Below are 26,431 nucleotides of genomic sequence, written 5' to 3' on the forward strand. Positions count from 1 at the left end.
GTAATTTGCCCGAAATTATACAACTAATAAGTGACCCCATTATGGCTGGCCTCCAGACCCATATGACCCCCATGGTTTGTTTCTACTTCTGCTTCTTCAATCAGGATGGAGAAAAGCTCCACCTGCAGACAATCCAGAACAACATTTACGGAAACTAAATTGTTGGTATTATTCATCTTTACATAGATGGAGAATCCACCTTCCTAAAAGAAACCAATGCCGTGTTTTGAATATGATTTTATATATCATATCAAGAAAAAATACGGAATTTCTTCAAAAATGTCAGCACGTATAGTGTTCAGCTTTACTTACCTCATTATTACAAGAATAAATGAAATTCTGGCTTTTTGGGGTATCTGGATGACCCTCTCTTGCAAAAATTTCTTTCTGTCCATTCTGTACCCAGAATTCCAAGCCTCCTCTGGGTGGTGGTTTCATGAAGGGAAGCAAGGAGTTAGTGTCAGGGAAGGACACCTCGGCAGCATGACCTCTGGGAGTTTCGCTGGTCTCCAGCAGAGGGTCTGCAGAACATCTTTCCACACTGGAGGACTCCTCAATTTCACTGAATTCAAAAGATTCTAATGTGCTATTTATAGACACATATTTTGCTGGGTTGCTGTGTTCTACCACTTTTCGGGATGAGCGTATGACTTTGTTCTGATTGCTGTAAAACAGAGCTACCCACATATGAAGTAAAAGCTTCACTTCTTCCACGTTATCAGGTAAGTCAGTGTTCCAGGGCCTGAGATTTTAAAGAAAAAAACATGGAAAAATCAGTGAAACTGGTGTTTTTAATCTTAGTTTTAAATGTATTCATTTTTATAATAAAAATACACAAATGTGAAACAGTGAATAAGATAAAAAAGAAGTTGATTTAACAAATAATGACAACGGATCTAATCCCCTCACTTACCAGAGTCAGAAGAGGGAACTGAAAATCAGAGCTTTGAAAAGTAATTTCTTTCAGATTGATCACAAAACCCTTATGCAGTAGAGCCATGACTGGAACAGAGATCTCTGGGGTCCTGGTCTAGGACTTTTCTTTTACTCTACTCCAACTCTCCCTGGACACAATATGCCTATTATGTGAATAATGGCTCCAGCAACCACCCAAATCCTCATTTTTGCCAAGTCTGGTCAACTCACTTCTTTTCCATTTTTGAGTTTATCTTCTAGTAGTTGGGAAAGTCTGAAGAATAAAATACCTCTGTGGCCAATTCAGCAGAACTACACTATTTTCAGATTACAGTCCTGGAAAATCTCCTGAAACCACACAGGAAGAAAACATTTCTGGCCATTTGCCCAGTGAAAGTACAGCAGAGAGCGGCAGGGAGAAGAGTCAGAGGGGCTGCAGAGCTGGGCTTCAGTTAAGCAGGATGAAGGCTAAAGAACTGACCCTCCTGAGTAGATGGGAACATTAAGTGTATGCTCCCACGAGTGCGAGCTTGTAACCGGAGCACGGAGAGCAGTCTGGTACAATTTAGTGGCTCCCAGGGGAAACACTGCACAAAGAGGCAGCTGAGTGCCATTCCCCACAGACAGCACGCCTCGTGAATAGTAATGGTCACCACTTGCTAGTCTGTGCCAGTCACTGTGCAAAACCCGCAAGTACACAGCAACCTGACTTGTAGCTGTTACTAACCCATACTTCAAAGGGTTCCCCACAGAACCCTTTGCATCACACAGAAATCTGTTGGAAATGCAGACTCTCAGGCTTGAGTTACAATCTGTGCTTCAATGAGGTCCCTAGATAAGCTGTACCGACAGTGAAGACTGAGAAGCACTTCCCCAAAGAACAGGAACCTCTTCCAGGTCACAGAAGCTAGTTCAGTGGGAGAACCTACGTTAAAAACCTGGGTTAGACCACACTCCAAAGCCCGTGCTTTCAGTCCCTCTGCTGTTCCTGCCTTGGCCCCTTAAAGGCTTACAGAACAATCCAACGTAATCCTGCTCACTCAGAACAATCTGACCAGCTTAACAAGCTGGAAGTAACTCTTGAAATGTTTCTTCCGGAATTCAGTCTGTAAAGCATTATTTCTCTATCTCACGATTTTACATTAAGATCTCACTTAAATAGTATAATTCAAAGACCACAAAGTTATGTAGGGGCATCTCAAAATGGAAAGCTGCTCACAGGGCTAAAGTCAGCTTGCAAAAGGTCTCCGCGTGACCACTGACAGTGGCCAAACCAGCCTCATTTTCTTCGTTGTTAGTAAACACGACTGCTTGATATTATTACTAAGTTCCTGGGTTCACATACAGTACTTCTCTTTCCCCAAAGCCTGGCACAAGGATTCCTTCCCACTACATTTATCTCAACACAAAAGTCACGTCCACGTTCATGGAGCGTCACTCCTACTTACCCATGCAGTGCTCTGATGACAGTTTTCTCCAGTGGGTTGTTGGTATACTTGCTGTCCAAGCTGAATACATACTCCGTGTCACATGTGAAAGTGACCTTAAAGGAGCCGTCACAGCTGAACACGGTATGAGAGCAGTAAGAATCTTTCAGGCTGGAGGACAGCAATCTGCTCCTGCGCTTGAACGCCGGGTCCTCAGACAGTTTCTGCAGCGGGGAGGTGCTCTGCTGGTGCCGGAACGGCATTACTTTCCCCACCGGGGTTCCTGCTTCGGGGCCTTTTGGGCCGTTCTTGGCGAAGGCAGGGCCAGGAATTCCTCTCTGCTGTAGATGCTTCTTTGAATGTTCCGCAAGGAGCAGGGCATAGGAATGTTCCACGGCAACAAAAGAGCTTTGGCGTGCATCATTAGTTTCCAGCGTTTCCTCGGGAAGTGCTGATGGGGCTTCCACAGGGGCCAGACTGCCAGGAGTCAAGCTGTCTTCCTCTGGGCTGACAGTGGAGTCTGACCCCGGATTACTCTTCTTCTCAGAAGGGGGCTTAGGTAACAGTCCGCCTTTTTGATTTTTAACTCCTCTGTGATACTCATGGTCAGAGGTACCGCGCACAGAATGTTCTTTAGAAAGCAAAGCATCATTTTTTGGTGACTCGGAGGAGCAGGGGAAGTTTGCGGGTTCCGACGGCGACGTGGCAGAAGTAGCGGCGCTTAACGCTAGGTCAGCGAGCATATTTAGGGCTTGGGAATCACAGCCGACGATGGAGTTTTCAGGTAGGTCTTCCTGAGCCACGGAGATATCTTCCTTCTGAGCTGCATTTATGCTAATAACATCCTCTTGACCAACTGATGAGATTTCTGATGGAAGCTGTGACCCAGTTTCTCCTTTTGCTTCAGTATAAAAGAAAAAGACATGTAACATTTGATTTCCATATATTTTAATTTCCTGCTATATTACTACAATGGCTTAGTGAAAAATCAATGGTTAAGTCAATATATTCAAGAAGAACCTCTGGATATGTTACATAGATTATACGTTGAAATTTTACTATCAGACAGGTTTCTTCCAACTGCCAGTTCTAATATAATGTATTTACCAAAGGAACAAATCTTAAGGAATGTGCATATTGATTTAAAAAGAAATCACCTCTCCAAAATGCTTGTACTGAACTACACACAAGGTAGACTGCTCAGCTAAAGAAATATACAGAGGGGAAAAAAAACAAGAATAGAAAACAAGAGTCCTGCCCTCAGAGAGCTTACAATCTAGTGAGAACATAAGAATTTCTAAGTTTGAAGTGTATATCATAGTATGTTAACACATTTTGGAAAGCATGTCCCTTAACAAGTGCTTTGTTAGAGAAATCGCCTAAGTTCAAACTACAGACAACTTTTAACCGTACTGATGTTTCATTAGAATATGTAATGATACAAACAGATCAGAAGAGTCATAAGATTATTCATTCAGAATCACCAATTTCATCCCCTTCAAGAACTTTAATTTCTGTACTGAAAACATTTCCTCTGTACTCTGTCTGCAAAGAGCAAATCTCCTTGTCTACCGGTAATTCTCCTTCCTGTAGATGATCCGATCCACCCATTTGCCTTTAAGCAGAAAGCCGACCTTCTACAGTGGCCTCCTTGCTTTCTCAGGATGCAGTTCAGCCTCCTCACATGCGGCTACCATGAAAGACGGAGTTCACAATACCAGGCAACAATGCCCTGCAGCAGGTGTATGGACAGAAAAGCCAACTGTGTTCTTCTTTATAACCGCAGCAGCAGGTCTGAAATGAATTATTAACCTGCCTGCAAAGGCCAATGACTACTCCATTTAAAGAGAAAACCCTGGCCTGTGAGGTCATCAAACAACGAGAAGGTATGTATATGCCGGGAAGGATAAAAGCAATCAACCACTGTCCACTTTTAAAATAGCAAAACCCAAGGGGATTAGGTGGAAGAAAGTGACCCAGAGCAGAGAATCACCTCATCAGCCCCATGATCTACTGGAAACACGAAATCCATTTTGTGACCTGATGTGTTTATTTACACTAATTCCATTCCACTGTCATTACTATTATGGCTCTCACACAGGTGTGAGTAAAGCCTAATATAAAGAACACTGCACTGAAGAAAAAGGCTTCATTTTAACAAATATGTGTCTCAGATAAATCATTTAATTCCTGACTTGTTAGAAGTTCTCAATCAGTTAAAAATAGAACACTGGTCATCTCTTTTATTTTTTTTTTAATGTTTTTTTATTACATTATATTAGTCACCATACAGTACATCCCTGGTTTCTGATGCAAGGTTCGATGATTCATTAGTTGCGTATAACACCCAGTGCACCATGCAATACGCGCCCTCCTCACTACCCATCACCGGCCTATCCCATTCCCCCACCCCCCTCCCCTCTGTAGCCCTTAGTTTGTTTCTCATAGTCCATAGTCTCCCATGCTTCACTCCCCCTTCTGATTACCCCCCTTTCTTTATCCCTTTCTTCCCTTTAAAAAAAAATACAAATAAGACAACACCAAATGAAATATATAAAAAATATAGAGTTCAATAAATAAGACCTATACTGAAAACTTGAAAAAAGAGGCAGAAAAGCATTAGTTTCAGGAACAAAATTGAGCCTTAAGTTCTGATACTTCAACTATACGAAACGAAACAGATTAGTATAGGTGACTAAGAAATAAAAGAAAATTAAGAGATTATTTAAAAGGTAGCAATCTTAAAATTTTAACCTGGGATGTGGCTACACAATCATACAGACATTTACAACACAAATCAGCCCATGTCTGAACACGTACTTTAAAAACTTTTCATTTTCTGGGTGCACTTCTCTGCCAATACCCAACTGCAGTCCTCCCATTAATCCATTAGTCTACAAATATCTACAAATATTTGTACCAATTCGGTACAAATAATGCAAATGACACAGCTAAGCACACATGGCATTTATACGTGTATCTATGCTCATAATGTTTACAAATTCATTGGAAGACAGGACAAAGACACACCAAATGATCAGAGAAGAGGGTGAATTTGATTCCACAGTGTTCTCAAAAACCTAGAACAAATGAAACAGAGAGCTGAGTGAAGATCAGAGCATCGGGAAACGCCTCACGGAAGAGGCAGGACCAAGCTGCACAGAATGTGGCGGAGGAGAAATGCACATCGGGGTAACACGTGTGGGGAAGCACGGAGTTGTGGCAGAGCAGGGACACGCTGAGCGAGAAACAGCAGGAGGGCAATAGGGAGGTGTGGGGTAAAGCCTCCTTATGAACCGCCCAAAAACCAGCAGAGTTTCCATTTGGTATGTGTGTGTCTCAAAACCGCAACACTGGGTTTTCAAATCACAGGACGAGCTCTTAAAAAATCATCACTCATTGAAAACAAAACAAAACCCTTCTGTCATGAAACAATATTAAAAAAAAAAGTAGAAAAAAACCCACACTTATCCATAATACCAACACCTCAACAAAACAATATTTTCTGAATTCCCGCTAATCGTGAGGTTTTTTAAAAATCCAAAAATAGGTGAGGGAGAAAGCAGAATCAGGGAGATTAGACAGAAAACTGATAGGAATACAAACATGTGAGGACATTACATCTTCGTCAAAACAAGAAAAACAACACACGTGCAACCCCACAGGCCTCAATACGGAAGACGAAGTAGAAGTCCGAGACCCCGCAGGCTGGAAGAAACACACCACACACACACACACACACACACACACACACACACACACACACACACGTGAGGTGAGACAGGACATGGACACGACGGTGAGCTCCGCCTGGGAGGTGAACTCTGCGGGCACAGTGGGGCTTTCTGTCTAGCAGCTGAAAATACAGAACTAGAGCAGTTGGGCATTTATTCATATAACTAAACTTTATTATTCACTGAAGCGAAACTAGGAAAGTAAAACCGCTTTTAAAATTAATCTAATGCCTTTTAAAACCAAACACAGGGTTCTGGATTACTGTCTTCAACGATCTCTTTTTAACTCCCTTTGGACAAATAAACTTATACCTTCTACTTTTTAAACTGATTACAGCCCAGAAAAATATTGCCAGATACTGTCTGTGTGCACTTAGTTATAAGAAAGCCTCTCTACACTGACACTCTTGTAGACGGCTCATGTTCAGGCTTCATGCAAACTAAAAAGTAGGATCTATTTTTTGAAGGCCTGAACCTGCACTTGACAGGTTTATTTACAACAGGAAACCTGCCTACTTAGTCCTGTTAGTGTTTGAACTCAAGGGTATAGCAGGAACTGTTGGTAAATTTCAAATGCTCTTAGATTATTTCAATACACTATCTTGCAATCTCAATTAATCTGCATTGTGGTGTTTAAGTTGACAGGAAGTGTTTTCTTACCAGGTTGTGGCTGCTTTCTGATTCTGGGATTCTGATTGCCTTTTACTAGATTTACCCTCTGCTTTTGTGGAGATTTCTTCACGGGTGGCTTAGCCCTTGGAACAGTTTTGACTGGAGATTTCTCTTGTTTCCTTGCCCTTTTAACACTCGTTGCCACTGGAGCATCTTTAGAAATGGGAGCTTCTTGGTTTTTCCTATCCAATCTGGTTGTCTGTACAAACCGTGCAGCCAGCACGTCAGCACCTTATGTAGAAAACACACCGTTTTTTAAGGGGTAGGGGGCTCAAATATTTATCAGCAACAGCTTCTCCTTTGACTTCTTTTGTTTTCGGAGGGGTAATTTTAGTAACAGAGAAGAAAATATAAAGTTTGGGGTATTTCGTTAAAATATTTTTTTTAATAAAGCATGAGTTAAAAGGTCTCAGATAAATATAAAAAAAAATATGACTTTCTAAGCGCTGGACTATAGCCTGTCAGGTGAAGAAGAAGAAGGTCAGAGTAATAACTTTATAAAAACAAGGCATGACTTAACTAAAGAAAAAAAAATTCTCCATCATCTTTCCTGACTGACGAGGCAGGTGAAGGCTGAAGATGGGAGTTCACAGCCCTGGGGAATGGAGAATCCCATTTATGGAAAGGCAACACAGCGCCCACGAGGTGATTAGATGTAACTGCACTGCAGACAAGTGACTGTATATTCATAAAGAGCCATCTTCTAGATTTCACTTGACTATTCCTAAATATACAAGTCTTAATACCACTCGGAAAATCGTCTTCAGAGAGCAGACAGAGGAAGGTCCACTGAAGAAGGCTTCACCTAATTTAACTTTCTACAAGTCTCTTACGGTGGTTCACCTCTTACAAAGTGCTCAGCTTTGCTTCTCACATGGAAGGGAACAGCTAAGAGGCAAGGATGTAGAAAAACACCTCATGACTACCCTGCTAATTTAACAACAGAAAGTGTTTCAACCTTCTAAGGAAAAAAAAAAGTTAACAAATACTCTCTTTGAAAACTTTTACTTTCAGCTGTTCCCACCAAAAATTTAGTCCCAAAGATATCAATAAAAATATCACACATGAGTACTGGCAGGTATTTTAAAATTACGTTATACAGAAAACACTACAGTTGACCCCTGAACAACACGGTTTGAATGGATTCCTTTTAAATAAATCTAAGTATACTACTGTAAATGTATTATTATCTTCCTTATGATTTGCTCTTTAAGGATTTATTATTGGAGAGAGTGCACACACGTGAGTACTCGAGTGGGAGGATGGGGGGAGCAGAGGGTAAGGGGGAGTCTCAAGCAGACTCCAAACTAAGTGCAGTGTCCAACGTGGGGCTCAGTCCCACAACCCTGAGATCATGACCTGAGCTGAAATCAAGAGTCAGACGCTTAACTGACTGCACCATCCAGGTGCCCCCCCTTATGATTTTTAAGATTTATTTATTTGAGAGAGAGAGCACACAAGTGAGAGACAGTGGGGGGAAGGGGCAGAGGAAGAAGGAGAGAGAGAATCTCAAGCAGACTCCCTGCTGAGCAGGACCCTGAGATCATGACCTGAGCTGAAATCAAGAGCTGGATGCCTAACCAACTGAGCCACCCAGGGGCCACCCCCTATGATTTTCTTACAGCAGTTTATTTTCTCCAGCTTACATAGTTGTAAGAATACAGTGTATAATAAGTAAAACAGAGTATGTGTCAGTCAGTGACTTGTATTATCAGTAAGCTCCTGGTCAACAGGAGGTTATCAGGAGTTAAGTCTGGAGAGACAAAAGCTATAGAGATTTTTCCACTGTATGAGGCCACTTGTCATGCCCACATTGTTCAAGGATCAACTGTATTTCTAACTGAGAAAAGGAAACACGATACCAGTTTAATAAATTGTGATGACTGTTACTGAAACGTAGGAGAGAGACCAATTTCATTTCATTCGTTTGGGAGTCTGAGAAAGGAGTGGGTTTAAAGAAAAAAAAAAAAAAAAAGCTCTTGCATCTCTTAACGTGGTACACTTCCCTGGGTCTAATTATTTTCCTCCCTACTAAACTATTCCAAGTAATAAAGCAACATACCGTTTGTTTTTCTTTCAAGACTTCTCATTCTACTGCAGCTATTTTCTAAAATTTTTAGCACAAAAAAGGCAAAATATAAATCAAGCAGGAAAACAGTTCAGACTAAACTGAGAAAAGAAAGAAAATAAGACGAGAGGACCAAGAGCTTGGGGAGGCTCCTAGCAGCTGCACAGGCAGGCAGTGAGACCGCACACAGCACAGGTCCTGGGAGGGAGAGAGACACGGGAGAAGGTGATCTTTCAGGGATCATCTGCGTCACTCAGTCCCCATGTTTCTGGGAGTTGCAGGCACAATTCATTGGTGGACTGTAAAATAAATTTAATGGGTTGCAACCAGAATCCTCTCTTAAATGAAACAGAATTGAAAATACAGATTATGCATAGTTAGGGTAAATGTTTTTTGAAATTTTTCTTTCAGTCATGTATGTATTTGCATGCACTGGACTGTATAACAGAAAACATTTCTTACAATGGATGAAATTAAAAACATTTGAGAAACAGTGACAACATCTATGTTGAATTACAGATTGTTTAATAGCTTGAAGTAAATTGGTGTTATATATATATATTTACTTATTTATATATACAGCAGAAACTCAACATGGTTGGCCTGGACTGTATTTGTAAGTGGTTGTACAGTCTGATTCACTGCTTTATACTGCCACACTTTCCATCATCCTCACACGTGTGTGTGGATACACACCCCATTTCTCAAACTATAATAAGCCAGAAATAACTATTTGTTAAGCCACAGGCTAAAGTCTTAATTATCTAGAATCCTGAGGATCTGCATATCCCTGATGTTTTCCTCTTTAGGCACCAACATTTCTAAATTCAAAATGTTACACATACAGTTAGCAAACCTTTTCTGTGAGGGGCTGCCAGTACATCTTTTCAGCTTTGAAGGTCATACAATCTCAGTCACAGCTGCTCACCTCTGCCAGCAAGGTGTGAAGTAGCCAGAGACAACAGGTAAACGCCTGAAGGGCCCTCTGGCCCAGCTGGCTGACCCCTTCTGTAAGGGGTCACGGAGCATATGGTTCCCTACTTTTAAGCAAAGTACACTACACACAACTAAGATGACTCTACGCCAAAATCATGTTGTTCGCTGTGTTGTGTTTGCCACAGCCCATCTGACTGTACAGTCAATGGCTCCCCATTCTGATTCTCATGCAGTTTACAGGGGGCAACAAAGCCATTTGTAAAGCTGTTTCAATATACAAGTCTCTAGGCCACTGGACAGTTTCAGTAGGTCTATGGCAGGATCCAGGTGTATTTTTAAAACTGATGCATACAAGGATGGGAAAGTCTGCCCCAGACTGCTTTCGGTTTGGAGAGTCCCGGCATTTAATTCCCTCTTTATACACAAACTACTGGTTATCACTTCCTGCTGCTATTGGTGAGCCTGGTTTTAGAAGACCCTCTTCTTCACCCTTATTTGTCCGAGGATAGCTCAAAAACTGACTCATCATTGCTTAGGACGGAGTATAAATGAGTGACGGGTGGAACCACTTAACAAATGAAGTATGAGCCTTTGGTGAGTGGGCTTTCCAGGTATCTTAGAGTTTTTCCTATTTCTTGATTTTTATCTGCCATCTAGATCGGTGCTTCTCAAATCTTAGCATGTATACAAATCACCTGGAGAGAAATGTTGGTGTTTCTAGCAAACTTCTACCTGGTACTGCCCAGCTTGGGCCACGACAATCAGGCAGGACCCGCGTTAAGAGTACCACAGCTACTACTAATGCTCATTTCATAATCCACAGAAATCGTACTTACCTCTTTTTCTTTTCTGAGGGAACGGTCCTTTAACTAATTTGAGAGTTGTTGGAGAGTCCGAGCCCTTGCTTGCTCCAGCAGGAGTTCTTTTGGGGAAGGGACGGCACAAGTTCACCCTTTTACTCTGCACGGCGGGCGGCACGCTGGCCTTTCTCTTAGGCTGAACTCTCAGATTTGATGCTGCACTTAACGGAACCAGAGCTCCCTGCCTGGCTTTAAACATTTCTTCAGGATTCTTTTCGGTTTCAGTTTCTTTTCTTACTTCTACCTCTGAGTCAAGAAATTCAGGATCTGGAGTCATTACTAAAGAAAATCCAGCATCACAAATTCCATCTGAGATACAAGGGGACTGAGGCCGCTCTGCCAGTAAATCTACCGCAGTAGACACTTCCAAAACGTACCCATCAGGATCGGAAAAGTAAGACTTCAGCTGAGTTAAAGACTGTGAAGGGCACTTTTCCGCTGGAGGAACCAAATCAAATCCATTGGACAGCTGGCCAAAGAATGCAGTCCCTTGAATTCCATTTTGGGAAGCAGCGGTCAATGAAGGACCTTTGTCTACCTTGTACAATTCTTGGAAACTACGCTTTACTAATGTGTTTGGACAGACTCCTTCTTCAGTAAATGACTTCTTCGCTTCTAGCAGGGCACAACTAAGGGCAGGTAAAACAGGTGTCACCTTCGATGAGATGTCATCTTCACCTTTCGATTCTTTCAGCCCTAAAACATATACCATACATTCAAACCTCAAGTTTGGTCTTTTTTTTTTTTTTTTTTAATTTTACAAAAACATACAGGAAGAAAACGCTTTAGATTACAAAACTATGGGATGGTTAAATATGGTAGTCTTTCAGATGGGAATCTAACTGGCAGTGAAAAGAAGACCTATGGGTACGTTTCATGAATATATGTATCTCTATTTACATGAAATCACACACACACACACACACACACACACACAAGAACCAGAAACGAGTGATCCCAGTGCAATCACTGGGGTAAAGTGAGGAAAGCAGCTCCACCTCATCTGGCCAGGAGCCCAGCACGAGCTCACATGCCATCGCAGATTGGTTTTCAACTATTTTCAATGCTCAGTTCCTGCTTTTAAAATCGGTCTTATTTTATCTGTACTTTATTTAACCTACTTCAAATTCTTTTAAAGAAGTTACAATGCAAACTAACTGACCTGCAGAAAGTAAAACCTTTAAGTGATCCCTAAACCTCATGGTAACTATTGGTGTTAAAACGAAATAAACATTTTTAAAGAAATAAACTAAACTGACTAGTCTTGTGTTCCACTCTCTCTCCTTGGCTCACTCTTTGACTGAAATGCTAATTTTTCAGCAAATAAAAAAAAAGAGAGAGAAAAGGTCAGGTCACTGAGAAATGGGCAATGAAGTCCTAGAAAATGTAAGACATCAGTAACTCTTATATTAAAAACCCCACAGATGGGGCACCTGGGTGGCTCAGTTGGTAAAGCATCTGCCTTAGGCTCAGGTCATGATCCCAGGGTCCTAGGATGGAGACCTGTATCGGGCTCCCTGCTCAGCGGTGAGTCTGCTTCTCCTTCTCCCTCTGCCTGCCACTCCGCCTACTTATGCTGTCTCTGTCAAATAAGTAAATCAAATCTTAAAAAAAAAAAAAACCAACCCACAGATGATAAAGGTCTCTGGTGTCTACTGAACTGAACTGAGTCATGCCACTCTGTTTAAAGAAAAATTAACTGCAAAATTAAGAAACATCAAGTTAGTCCTAGCTGAATACACTTGCCCTTGAGCTGATATTACAAAAAGGAAAAGAAGAGCAAATACGGATAAACAGGAAAATGTGACTACACATTAAAATAAAAATTCCTTTCTTTGAGCAGTTCATCATTTAAAAAGTAACAAGTGAAGGAAAAATATTAAAAAGTTTTTATGTAGCACTAACTTCACAATCAAGTAGTATTTTCCTAGACAACTTTGTTATTTCAAAAGGTAGAAAGGTGGAAACAGAATGATTTGTAATAAACCATTATAAAGTCTATGAAAAGGAACTTTTACAGTCTGCTAAGCAAAGTGTGCAGTTAAAACCACCACAGTTCTGAACCTCTGAATGCGCCCACGTAGAAAATATCTCAAGGATCCAGAGGAAGATGTGAACATGGTAGTGTAACTGTCCACTGTTCACTCTGCTAGGAGCCCTGTGTTGTGTGACCGTGAGTGGTGTGGGGACCAGTGTTCCTCATTGTCTGGACGTACATTTAAAAATAAGGCTAATGTCCGAGCTCTCACAGAAGAGGGAGGCAGTACGGGATCGGGGCTGGAAGGCAGCTCAGGAGTCCGCTATCTGACTGTGGGCAAACTCAGGTCTCAGTCCGTCTGCTCTGAAGCAGTCCTCACACGCAGACCTGCTGTCGGGGCCACCGAGCCAGCCACCCCCAGCACACTACTAGACACAGCAAATGCTTGAGAAGCACGCACAGCTACTGCCATTATGTTCTTATAACTGGTAATGTCGTGCTTCGTCCAAACTGATGCCCAAGACAGTATAATTCTCTGCTTTGAGTAACTGAATACAATTTTTAAAAATCAACTTTAAAAACATTTTTGTATTGGTTGTAGCTTTATAAATGCTGTATATAATTTGTGTTTAAAGATACACAGTGTGATTATAAAATTGAGGGAAATACCTTCACAGGACAAAAAGAAGTGACTCATTTACTTTCATTTATTTGTTCAGCAAACGTGTTATTTTTTTTAAGTCTATTTTTTTTTTTTTTTTTTTAGTACTCTCCACACCCAACATGGGGCTTGAACTCACGACCCTGAGATCAAGAGTCACACGCTCTTCCTTCCGACTGAATCAGCCAAGGCCCCAACATTTGTTATTTTTCAGTTGCCTGGCACCAGTAGGTGATAGGAATACAATAAAATACAAGAAGGGCAAGCATTAAATAATTACACAAAGAAATACTGAAATGATACTGCTGAGGGCAGCGTGGTAGCAGGAAGCAATACTGTCATAGTAAGTGGACCCGACAGACAGCAGTAACAGACTCAAGGGCTGCTCCTCTCATTTTAGTCCTTATTTCCCTCTGCCTCAGAGCCCTTTTAGACTTTGTTTCCTGATCACCCTCTAAAATTTTAATACCGCAGATACACCTATTTATATACTGTAGGAGTAATATTTTTTTTGCCCCCACGAGCCCATCCGTGGTCCCGTAGGAGCCAACTTCGGCTGCCGAAGGGGAAGGAGATGAGCAGTCTGGACGGAGGGAGCTGCATCTGTGAAGGTCCCAAGTCCTATCTGCTGGGCAGATGGTGACGACCGTATCCCCTAGCTACTGCTGTTCACTAGCATGGGGAGCTCCATCTGGGGCGTGCTGAGTTTGAGGAACACCTGAGATATCTAAGTGAACATGTCAACAGGCAGCTGAATATGGGCATGTGAAGCTCAGAGGAAAGGCCAGGTCTGCAAAGGAGATAAAGAGGGATCACTCAGGGAGGTTAAAGGAGAGTGATTTCAGAGCAGAAAACAGTTACCAGGGTCAAGTGCTGCTGAGAGGTCAAGATGAAGACTGGAAAATATCCCGCAGACTCTAAGAACTGGATGTCACTGTGCCCTTACCTGCTGGAAGGGATGCATGGAATAAATGTAACCCATGTAGACCTGTTTGCTCATCTCCAAAATCTACACAGAATGAAAATCATAAGAAAAGTTAGGTTGTTGATCTTATAAAACAAAAGTGAACATACTAAAAAACAGGTTTTCTAAAAAGTTGTCCTTACTTGTTTCTGGTATTAAGGCTGACGATGTAAATAAGATGAAAAACCCCCGATCTTCTAAGCATTTGATGAGTGCCTTAAACATCAAGAAAAGAAGTGAAAGAAGATTTAGTCCCTCTCTCCTTCTCCCTCTACCACACTCTGCAGTGAACTGTGAGCTCACGAAAAGTATAAATATAAAACAATTCTTGAAATGTGTTTGTGAGAATCAGGAGAATTCTGTCCCCAGTATCAGAAACTGCAAGTTTCTTAGTGCTCAAATAATCTTGGCCCTGTGAGGCCTGTGTATAAGCACCAGAACATCAAGGTTAGTTTTAGGATAGTGCTCAACTATGTAACAAATCAATTAGAAAAGACATTTCAGTTTTTCATAAAGATGCTTCACATTTCATACTGCTGCCCACGTAGCCAATCTGTCACCATTCAGCCACTACAAATTCAAGGTGACTCAGACCTGGGATTAGCATCTTAAGCTCATGTTTACACAAAAAATATCACAGAATCCTGGAACTCAAGACTGGAAGATAGCATCCAATAAAATAATCCTTTCTACAGCATCCTAAGAGAAGAAAATAATAGAAAATAATATAATTAGGTCCCGTGGCAACACGAGATACAAATAAAAATAAATTTTTCTTCTTATTTTCCTCTACCACAGTCTTCAGGGGAATCTGGAGGTCAAGAAAAAAAAATCCTGAAATTGTCATGTTTCCAGTAACTCTGGGAATTTTTCCCCAGATAGTGGGGAAGTTATCTAAAAGCTGCCATTGTAAATCATAAAGATAACAGCTTTTCCATTAGTCACCATTTCAAAAGCTTACATATCCATAACAAAGAGAAAATCCAATGTTCATATAGTAATTTTTCAGTTAAAAAAGAAATCTAAACAAAATAAACAATTTTTAAGAATAAAGTGAGAAAACGTTCTATTTCAAAGACTGATAGGTCATAAGCCTACAAATATGGGGAATCAAATTATTCAGTAACAGTTAAAGTACGAAAAAAAGACTTCCGATGATTACGACCACAGGAACAATCACTCCGCAGGCTTCTCTGATAAGCCCCTGGGCACCTGATAGTTTCTGCTTTTGTTTCCTCCAGTCTTACAAATTCTCTGATTGGCAGGAACTGTATTTGTATTTGTGCTTCTGGCGCACAGTAGGGACTGAAGAAAAAAATTACTGAATAAATATACCAGTAGTTATATATACCCATAGCTTTGGTACCTAGTAAGTTGCCGGTATAATTCTGGCTTCATTTTCTACTGTTGTAAAAAGTGAAAGTGACAAGAGTCAGCCTCTACATTCTTCTGCATTTTAGTTTTGCGATACAGATGAAATGTGCAAATAAAAGAGAAATAGATGCCTTACTGGTCTCTCAGATTATGTACTGAAAGGGCTAAAGTTCCTATTTGAACCTTTGTGGGGAGGAATCATACAGTCTTTTACATATCTAGTAGACTCTTCCATTTACACACAGAAAAACACAGCCATACATGTCCTTAACACCCCGTTAAAGACACCTTGGTCTGTACTGTTCTTGAAGGTCAGTGTTCTAGGTACAAGCCCACATACACTTTATCCGAGGGGTATCTATTGCTTGTCCTCTATACACCAGGCACAGGCACCAAGGCGTCAAAGATGCTTAAGAGATGATAATTGCCCTCAAAGAACTCAATGTCTAGGTGGAGAGATGAATATGTAAAAATTATTCATACAATGACGAGGCAAGAAAAAAAAAGCATGGGAGCTAGAGAGTATAATGCTAAGTGAATTAAGTCAGTCAGAGAAAGACAAATACCATATGATTTCATTCAACACGTGGAATTTAAGAAACAAAACAAATAAGCAAAGGGGAAAGAGAGAGAGACAAAACAAGACATGGACTCTGCACTCTAGAGAACATACTGCTGGTGACCAGAGGGGAGGGGTGGGGGTGGGGCAAGAGGTGATGGGGATGGAGAGCCCCTGTCAAGATGAGCACCGGGTGCTGGACGGAAGTGCTGACTCACGGTACTGTACACCTGAAACTAATATAATACTGTATGTTAACCAACTGAAATTCAAATAAAAACTTAAAAAAAAGAAGAAAAAGCATGGACACCAAGGAGGAAGGACCTGATGTAATCTGTGATCTGTGACTTCACAGATCTGTGATCTGCGATCTGTGATACCATTTGCACTTACAGTCGCTTCAGGAATACATGTCCTGAAAACATCTTTGGGCTCTCTTCCTTTTACTTTCCGAACAGAAAATGGACTATGCTACTGCAGAGCAACACAGCCTCCATCCCCCGCAGACATTGACAGCCCCCCGCTCCGCATCTGCCGCCCGGCTGCCTCCCCTCGTTGGGGAGAAATGGACAGAAGTCTGGATTGTTACATACTCCTCATTAGCATCTTACTTTCTACAATATGGAAACAGTGGGAGCACCAGCATTTGATTCTTTTCCCTTACATACCCATAGATCAACACAGGCCACTTTTAAAGAAGGATCTCAGAAGTGGTCCTTTGATTAATTCAGAAACACTAGGGATCTACTCAATTCTTCTGTCATAAAACAAGAACAACAAAGGATTTGCGAAAACTTTCCTCTTATTCTTAAAATCAGGAGTACAAACTAACCAGCGAAACACGAAAGTAAACTGAGACACAAAGGGGGATGAAAATATTAGATAATAAATATTAAGAATATGTCACATATTAAGTGATGTAAATCCTTTCAGCAAACTAAAATAATTCACTCCAGGCACAGTCAACTAATAATGAGATAGCAATTTCTTAATTCAAGGAAGAAATACTAATTACATTTTAAATAGGTGATTCTTACCAATTGCTTATTTTTAATGTACTCTGTTAGTTTATCTATTTTTTCCCCTTGTTTGTTTGACAGTTCCACCTCATACATCCTGAAGCACATATCCTGGCAACAGACTATGGAGAAAATCAGAAAAACAGAACATTTCTTATTTTCAAATACTATTACGCTTTTTTATACCAAGTTTTTCATTTGGTATGTTAAAAAGATGAAAGAACTAGAAATACTCTTAAAAAAACATTTAATATTCAATGGTCTTTGTTATAAAACTCCTCAATAAGAAGTTACTGTGTCAAGTATTTGAAAACAATGCTTTCATTAATATGGACTCTACGACAGGATTTAACAAGACAAATATATACTATATAAATAATACAGACATCAGTGTTCCATGAATTAATCTAAATGACCAGGAAATTTCCTTGTCATGTTTTCTGCTTTTCTTCTTCAGTCAGAAGTCCATAAATATATAAAAAACACCGCCACAAAGCCTCTGCTCTCCTTGAAAGGCACGGTTATGAGTTTCCAACTATTCGTAATCATCTCTGCTGAATTCCCTCAGTGCTCTATAGTAAAGCTAGTCTCTACCACCTTAGAAGAAACCACCTTTCACTTTCTAGTTAGCCTCCAAGGCACTAAATCACAGCAACCCTACAACTTTTACAAAAGGCCCTTCTGCGGATCACTTAGGGCAAAGCCACAACAAGCGTGTATGCGTGTGCGTGTGACAGACGAAAATAACTGAACAAAGCCCAGGGCATGCAGTGTATCACTGCATCTGAACAGACCTTTTTGCTCCAGGTAATTCTGTTTTCTAAAGGCAGCTTCTGGTAGTCTTTTTTTCAAAGATGACACTTTCATTACATACTTAAAATCTAGCTCATGTGGTCTAAAAAAAAAAACGACACCACGCAATTCAATAAACATTTAAACTATAGCTTCATAATTCTTTATTTTCTAATAAGTGCAAACAAAATACCATAACAAGAAAGTCCTTAAAATGATAAAATCTGAATCAAATAATGTGCATATTTATAAATATTATTGATTTTCAAATATATGACCCCACAGACCACAGTTTAAAAATATGTTCATATTTTCTGAATGCATGTATTTTTGAAATTAGCAAAATACCTAGATGAATGAAAGAATTATGCATGCTGGAATGAGAATTTTCTAAAAATTATGCTATGTAAGAGTTGCCAACTTTTGACAATAGTGGACTGCTTACCATGCAGTGCTACTGAATGAATCACATCCAGACTTCTTCACCACTTTCCCCGACTTTTCACTGAAAACTCATTTTTAATACTTGTAGACTTATAAATGCCCCTTGCCCCTAAATACTTCTTTGTGTGTGTCCTTAAAAAAGGACATTTCCTTATGCAACCACAAAACAACTAACGAAATCAAGAAATTAATAAGTTCCACTATTTAACCTACAGACCTTACTCAAATTTTGCCAACTGTCTCACTAAGGGGCTTTATAAGAAAAGAAAACAATTTTTTTTCTGTTTTAGGATCCAAGCCAGGGTGACACACTGCATTTAGTTATGTCTTTTTGATCACCTTCAATCTGGACGGTCTCTTGGTCTTTAATGATCTTGGTATTTCTGAAGAATGCAGACTATGTATTTTGCAGAATGCCCCTCAATCTGGGTATGGCTGATGCTTCCTGCTGTTTAGATTGGCAGGAATAGCACACGGGTGGCACTGTGTCATTCTCTATGCATCCTGATAGGAAGCACGTGATATTTATTCCACCACTGGTGATGTTAACCATTTAGGCAATGGTTCCAGCCACTTCTCTCTACGCTCATTAGTTGTACTCCACAGTGACAACGAACTTTCCCAGCTCTTCCATTTATTTATTTACAGAATTTGTTTTGTTTTGGGTTTTTTTTGAGAGAGAGCAAGAGCACACATGCACAGGGGAGGGGCGTGGGGAGGGGGAGAGGGAGATGAAGAGAATCTTAAGCAGGCTCCACGCCCAGCGTGCAGTCCGATGCAGGGCTCGATTTACCACCCTGAGATCATGACCTGAGCCGAAGTCAAGAGTGGGACACTCAGCCAACTGAGCCACCCAGGTACCCCTGTTCACAGAATTCTTACTTTATTCTCTGGGTTGTAATAACCCTCAATTCTCCCTCTTAGAACAAGTCAGTCAACAGAAAAAAAAAATGAATTCTGATAGCACACCTGTTTTCAGCTTATATTTCAACGAAATAGGTGTATCTTTCAACAGTTTGGGGTGCAAACTAAGAACAGACTAAATAAAAAGATTTCATAAGATGCCTTTCACAGTGCCCCAGAAGCAAATAATTCATTATAATGCAAATATATGTAATAGCTACTCTACTTAATAGGGGTCTAGGAAAATCATGGGAAAATTACAAAATCAGCTCCTGCAACTCTTAATAAAGACTCAATAATAGTATGAAGTGCCTATAATCTGCTGCATCTGTTATCCAGGCAAATCCAATTTGTTTCTTGGAAAAGTCAAACATCTAGTATCAGTTCAATTTAGTCTGTGAGGTCATATTCCCATGAATGGATTAAGACACTAAAACTTCCAAAGTGACTTGTCAAAGATTATAAAACTATTTCAAAGCCAAGGTCAGAATTTAGACCTGAATTTAAGTTTCCTATGCTCTATACATCTACCCCAAAGTACTCTAATCAAAAACCAAGTACAATTGCTTTGTTTCACACCAGTAACAACAAACAAGACCACAAAATGAGAATAAAAAAAAAAATTAAATAGTAAAGGACACAAACTCAATACTTACAGTTGTGTTGGAACAGATGTACTATAAGAGGACCAAAGAGTTATATCACACAGCAGACAGCCTTGAATAATTAATTTGCCTTGCCACGAAGAGGTAAGGGCTTTAAGAAATGAGTAAGAAAGACACTGATTATTTATGAGCAGAACATTTACTTAAAAGACATAAAAGAACCAATTAAATAATTTCTTACCATTTTCACTGAGTTCACATCTAGGGAAAAAGGAAAGGCATGCTTATAAGAGCAATCAGAACATATCCAGTAAAACAAAGTATGTGCATAATTACTTACATGCTTTTATGAGCTGATGCTGCCATCGTTTTAGGTTCCCTGTACTGAAAAGCTACAATAATATAAGGATAGATCTGCCTGGGTCGCTCAATAACAGAGCTGCCTGAAAGTTCATAGAGGTAATACTGAAAGAAAAGAAATAAGGATTATCAGAGTAGCACTACGGAACTCCATTGGTACCAAGTTTATCTCAACTCCACCCAGTCCTGACATTTAACACATGAGATTCAGAAATGTATCTTGGGAATGATTTATTCCCAGGTGACTATACCTGACTCAGTTCAAATGCGCGAAAATGACTCGTCTTGTGAGAAACCTTGTTAGTATTTGCAGCCACGTGGCAATCATAGCCAGAAGATGGACTAGTATAGTTAGTGGTATAATTCTCAGACACAAACTTGACTTTTCCCTAGAATAAAAATATTAAGACTAATCAGATGTCTTCAAATGGCAATAATCTTACTCTAGGATTCATTTAAAAGTAGCCTAATAAGTAAGGATGTGGATATGTTTTAAACAAACTGTGTTAACAACTATGGTTCTGAGCGAATTATCTTAAGGCCAACAATAGTTTTAATTATCCACGAGCCTCTTAACATTATATTTAAAAATCTGGTATGTCTGGGCATCCTTCTGAGGTAAATGATCACAGCTTTTATCACAACATGAAAGGAGTACATGAATCACCCCAAACTTAAGAGAAACATTTCTGTAAAAGAAAAATTAGATAGCCCACCAACTGAACAGATTAGCTTAGTCAAAGACTGTCACATAAAAGGTGACAAATGAAATATAAAATTTCACAAGATGAATTTTCAAACTGAAGTATTAGCTATCAATTGTAATTTTTAGATCAAGGTATTTCTACTATGCCAGGACCCAGTAAATCAGCAAGGGGCAAATATACAGTAAAGTGCTTAGCTGGGCCCGATTACTGAATAGTCGATAGTATTTCTGACAACAGATTTCTCTTCATCAAGGGTTACAGGTCTTTCAAGGCGGGGGGAGGGGGCAGTCAAGGTTACCATACAATGAAATATCATACAATGATTTTGAAAGCTGTTGTGAATAATATAATGACATATGTGAAAAAATACACAAAATACTTACCAAAATGAGGTAAAGTTATAGGAAACTTTTATTTTTATCTTTACAGGAAGAATTTTGGGGGGGGGGTGTTAAGGTCCTGCCTCTTCATTCATAGGACCACCAGGAGCAATAATAAAAAGCCGAAGAATATAAATAGTACTTCTCAGTGAGCAATCAACCTGTATCTTCTCCCCCCCCAACATTTTATTTTTATTTTTATTTTTTTTAATTTTATTTATTTATTTGACAGAGATACAGACAGCCAGCGAGAGAGGGAACACAAGCAGGGGGAGTGGGAGAGGAAGAAACAGGCTCATAGCGGAGGAGCCTGAGGTGGGGCTCGATCCCATAACGCCCACAACGCCGGGATCACGCCCTGAGCCGAAGGCAGACGCTTTAACCGCTGTGCCACCCAGGCGCCCCCTTCCAACATTTTATGATCTTGGGCATGGCTGGCTTTTGAGCAGTAAAGTAAGGAGAACTGAGAGCATATAGGTAAAAACTGACCAGCAATATCCACCAGACAGGGGGGTACAGGGCCAAGAAACCCAGGGCGAAGCACAATCTGACAGAGCTACAACACCTAAGGAGGGTTGTGTGAGCCGACGGCCCATCTACCGCAGCAGCTCTCCTGCAGGAGGACAGAGGGAGGAGGGGCGGGGATTGCCCGCCACTGTGAGGCTACCTTCCCTCCAGTCCTTGGGGACAAACTTTGGAATGTGAACAGTTCACACTCAAAAAAACCACATCAGTAGTGTTGGCTTATAATCAGAGAACTCAAGATAGTGAGAACTCAAGATAGTAAGAGCTAAGACCAAAGCAAAAAACAACAAAACGAGACCGCGGAGTATGTCCTTACAAAGCCCACCAATCTTTAAAGTCAGAGTTTTCCTACAAACTACTTGAGTAAAAACTCTAATTGTGCGATTCACTTATACTGAACTATTGAGGGTGTTTAAGAATTTCTGAGATCAGCAGTTATAGATGCCACATAAAACTGTGAACAGGTCTGGATGTTTTAGGGATAAAGGAAAAAAGGCTCTCTTATTTCAACAATTTAAACCAGAAAACGAAAAGTCGCTTTCTAAATTCCTCTCTTACAACTGTAATCACGTTGTTTTTATAGGTTGCTACTTGTGTTGTTATTTAATGTTTAAAAAGTGGCACTGTGGACCAGGGTGAGAGGAAGGCTTTTTACTCATTACCTTACGTATTATTTTGAAAGCTGTTTTGTTTTTTAAAGACATATTCATAGATCATCTATCAAATGAACTTTAAGCTTTGTCTTTAAAGGAAAGCAAGAACAACAGTTATTTTTTCTGAATTTACAGCTGTCTTCAGTGACTATGATGTTTAGCAAATGATATACTAAGAACATTATCACAGACTGATAACCTTTAGTTTTTAAAAGAAGAATTACATAGAAGCGCATTTGGGCTTTACCTTAATTAGGTTAAAAATTACAACATAACCAGACTTCCCATGATACCATGGTCTTGCATGAAGATAGTCTGAGTATTTGGAAATATACACACCTATAAAAGTATAAGATATAGATTAATTCACACTTTAAAAGGATTGTTTACTCATATACATTTCACATGTAGGTGCTACCTTTAACTGAACAAGACAACACAAAAGACAAAAGTCAACATTAAACTGTTTTGAAACTGCTTACCTTTTAAAAACTATTTGAGATATTCTAAAGGTATGGAAACATTAGAGCTAAGATGAGACAGGATGTATCTGACGGACAACCAATGTTCTAATTAGGTACCATACACACACACACACACACACACACACACACGGGGTACAATAACTAAAAAGGGATAAAAGCATCACAATTCTTGGCAAATTCTAAGTTTATTTTGTTTAAGGCAATCATTCAGTGAAAAGGCCTATCTGTAGTAATTCGATGCTCAGTTATCTTTTGCAAAAAATCTCAGTAAGGACTCTTATTTAATAATAAGCGCCAAAGCCTGCTACGTGCCAGGTACGTGCTGGGCAGCAGTGGCACCAAAGTAAATAGAACAAGGTCCTGCCTTGAAGCAGCTTATGCCGCTAGTCTGTGAGGTTTCCAGTTCAGGCAGGGGTCACGGCTGTTCTGTTCACCACTGCGGCCACACCACAGCCCAGTATGTAGTAGGTGCCTAGCTATTTGTCAGACACACGTATTTGAGGACACAAAGAAACGGAAATAAGCACTTATATTTGCTTAGAAAAGGAGTTCTTTAAACAGAGAGAGGAATGACATTCTCAGAGAACAGAGTGAACGCAAGTATGGAAGCATAAGACTATAAACTGTGCAGGAGGGTGGGCCACAGCATGGGGAAGCAGGGGCGAAAGCAGGGGAAACTGAGGCTGAAAGGGAAGCTTGGAACTGAGTGGTAAAGACCTTTGCAGGACTTGCTCTTCAGGCGAGACCTCACCCTGTGGGCAGCAGAGACCCACCAAGGGTTTTCAGCAACAGACTGCCACTCACAAGACAGTGGAGTATGCAGAAGGGAGAGGCCAGAAGCAAGACCAACCAGAAAGCTACCATCAGAGCCGAGACAGGAAAGGGTCCCTGGGTGGCAGCAGCAGCAGGGGAATGGCAAGGGAAGAGCAGATCCCACAGAAACTCCTAAACTGAGGCATCTCTTGAAATATGAGACAATGGTGAGACCACTTGGATATCCTGGAAAGAGCCATGAACTTGTGGTCAGAAGCTTGGGTTCCAGCACCAAGGCATTCAGTTGCTACTACTAACCATGTGACTTGGGGGGGGGGGGCTTGGACACATAAGCCACAGGGTTTTCAGGAAGATTTAAAAAGATCCATAAACTTTTAAAACTGTAAGACACTACATTCATATAAAATATTACTATTAGAACTAACCATTTCTATTTGAGACAAAACTATAAAATACACGCAGGCAGTAGTGCTACCTTCTTACCCACTCCAGTATGTTTTAACAAAGTATATTTGTTAGGAATAATGCAGTTTCTACTCCAGCACCCCACTGAAGCCAGCCTTTCAAACATCAACCATATAATTAGGGACTAAAGTAATATAGAACAAGGGCCTTATATTTTGGAAACGAAAGCTGAAGTATTTACTTGTAATTTATTTTCAAATTCTTCAACAACAACAACAACAACAACAACAACAAATTTTAACCAAATGAAGGGAATAATGCACAACGTGACCTGTTAAACCCAGGGAATGGGTACATTATACCCTCCTCTCTTCCTATGTTAGTTATGTTTTACAATGAGAGGGGGGGTGAAAAAGAGTAGGAAGAAAAAAAGGTTTTATGTAAAATGTTATCGGGTTTATGAATATATTCTCTGTCATGGCCTTTAGAAGATGTAAATGTAAATTTTAAAGCGTTTTGTGTTACACAGAGTGACCACATAACCCAGCAATTCCACTGATGCGTCTGCACCTAAGAGAAGGCTAAACACATGACTCCACAAACACTTGTACATGAACGCACACAGCAGCGTTTCCATAAGAGCCAAGAAGTGCAAACAACCAAAGGTCCCTCAAGCGCTGAAAGAATAAAGAAAACGTGGTAAAACCACACAATGGGGCACTATTCCACCAAAAGGCAGATGAAGTACTGGTATGAGCTACAATGTGGATGAGCCCTGAGAACATTAAACTGAGAAAAAGAGTCACAAAACATCACACAGGATTCCATGTATGTGGAATGTCGGAATGAGGCGAACCTGGAGGGGTGAAGAGCAGGGTAGTGGTTGCCTCGGCTGGCGGTAGTGGGGAAGGGGGCATCACTGCTAATAGGCACAGGACTTCTTTTTGGGGGGATGAAAACACTCTAAAATGGACTGCACTGACAGCAGCACTACTCTATGAATACATTAAGAAAAGCTGAACTGTACACTTGAAATGGGTGAATTACAGGGTGTATGAATTTCATCTCAATAGAGCTGTGAAAAAGAAAAGGTCAGCAGGAAGCTAGCCGCTCCTGATCTCCACACTGGTAGCACCTAATAGTGCTACATACCTGTCCTCTAATCCTTCTGCTGTCAAACTCTACTCCCCAGTTCCTCCTCCACTGGACTGTTCTCCCCTTCTCCCCCCTCCCCCACTCCCCCCCACCTGCCGGGCCCCCAGAGAGTCACAGTCCTGTTCTTTGCCATCTTTTCCTTTGATACTGCCCCACGTTAACAGTATCCTTGGCTTCAACTAACACCTAGTCCTGCCACCTTGAGCCCCATCTCCAGTTCTAACCCGGCTATTCTTTACCATCAGCAGGGTATGTCTCAGAAACACCTAGGAAAATCTCACTATTTCTCAAGTTCAATTCATGAAAGGAGTAGCGTCCATTTACTGAGAACTAAGTGCTTCATGTAGCCTCACACGATCCTCACAGCAGATCTAAGAGACAGTTTTATCGATTTCACAGATGAGGAGCTTGAAGCTCAAAGAAATGTAGTGTTAATCCACATTCTTAACTGTAAGATTACCATTCTCTTTTAACTCCTGCTTCCCTACCAATCTCCTTTCCTTCTGTGTCTCTCCTCTATTAACAACATCACTGTAGTTTAAGTTTACAAGCTTGTATCTGAATACTTCCTTTCTCTTACTCCTCACATTCCACAGTTGCCAAGTCTGGCCAGTTCCATCTCTTCTCTATTCCTACTGCCATTCTGATAGTTTAGAAGACATCCTCATTAGCCCTGGATGATCGCACTAATCTCTTGGTACTGAAAACTACCTTCAGCATCTCTTCTAGTCCAACCAACCTTTAAGAAAAAGTTATCATGTAACTCCTACTGGAAAATCTTAAGTCTTAGACCTGAAGCTCATATGTTTAAAGCCCTGATTCTAAAGATTATTATTCATCATTAATGAAACTGGCTTTTAATATAAGTGTCTTACGAAGTGAACTAAACCCCACCTCATCTTGTAAAAGAAGAGATTCTTTCTTTTCTCACAGACTTACCTTTTGCTGGGTCACCGAGAGTGGTAATAGCACTGCTGCCCACACAGAGTCCGCGCTGACATACTAACTTTGCCTTTAAATAAAAGACAGTACTTTGCTTATCATATCAGTCTTAGGAGAGACAATGAAATAACACT

At 40.5% G+C, this 26,431-nt stretch overlaps 1 protein-coding gene across 1 annotated transcript in view; it reads right to left on the minus strand.

Moving 5' to 3' along the window:
- TASOR2 (transcription activation suppressor family member 2) overlaps positions 1-26,431 on the minus strand; it is a 76,210-nt gene that overhangs the window by 18,050 nt on the left and 31,729 nt on the right. Inside the window, exons 4-16 of the mRNA XM_040645462.1 lie at positions 26,295-26,367; positions 22,784-22,875; positions 20,523-20,660; positions 20,252-20,376; positions 20,153-20,172; positions 19,963-20,062; positions 17,962-18,062; positions 17,186-17,289; positions 14,359-14,431; positions 14,198-14,260; positions 10,589-11,308; positions 2,364-3,243; positions 313-742 (exon numbers count right to left, since the gene is read on the minus strand). Coding sequence (XP_040501396.1) covers positions 313-742; positions 2,364-3,243; positions 10,589-11,308; positions 14,198-14,260; positions 14,359-14,431; positions 17,186-17,289; positions 17,962-18,062; positions 19,963-20,062; positions 20,153-20,172; positions 20,252-20,376; positions 20,523-20,660; positions 22,784-22,875; positions 26,295-26,367 — 2,919 coding nt within the window. The remainder of the gene's footprint in view (positions 1-312; positions 743-2,363; positions 3,244-10,588; positions 11,309-14,197; positions 14,261-14,358; positions 14,432-17,185; positions 17,290-17,961; positions 18,063-19,962; positions 20,063-20,152; positions 20,173-20,251; positions 20,377-20,522; positions 20,661-22,783; positions 22,876-26,294; positions 26,368-26,431) is intronic.

The sequence above is a fragment of the Ursus maritimus genome, unplaced genomic scaffold, assembly GCF_017311325.1.
Source record: "Ursus maritimus isolate PB19 unplaced genomic scaffold, ASM1731132v1 scaffold_31, whole genome shotgun sequence".
In the NCBI taxonomy this organism is placed as follows: Eukaryota; Metazoa; Chordata; class Mammalia; order Carnivora; family Ursidae; genus Ursus; species Ursus maritimus.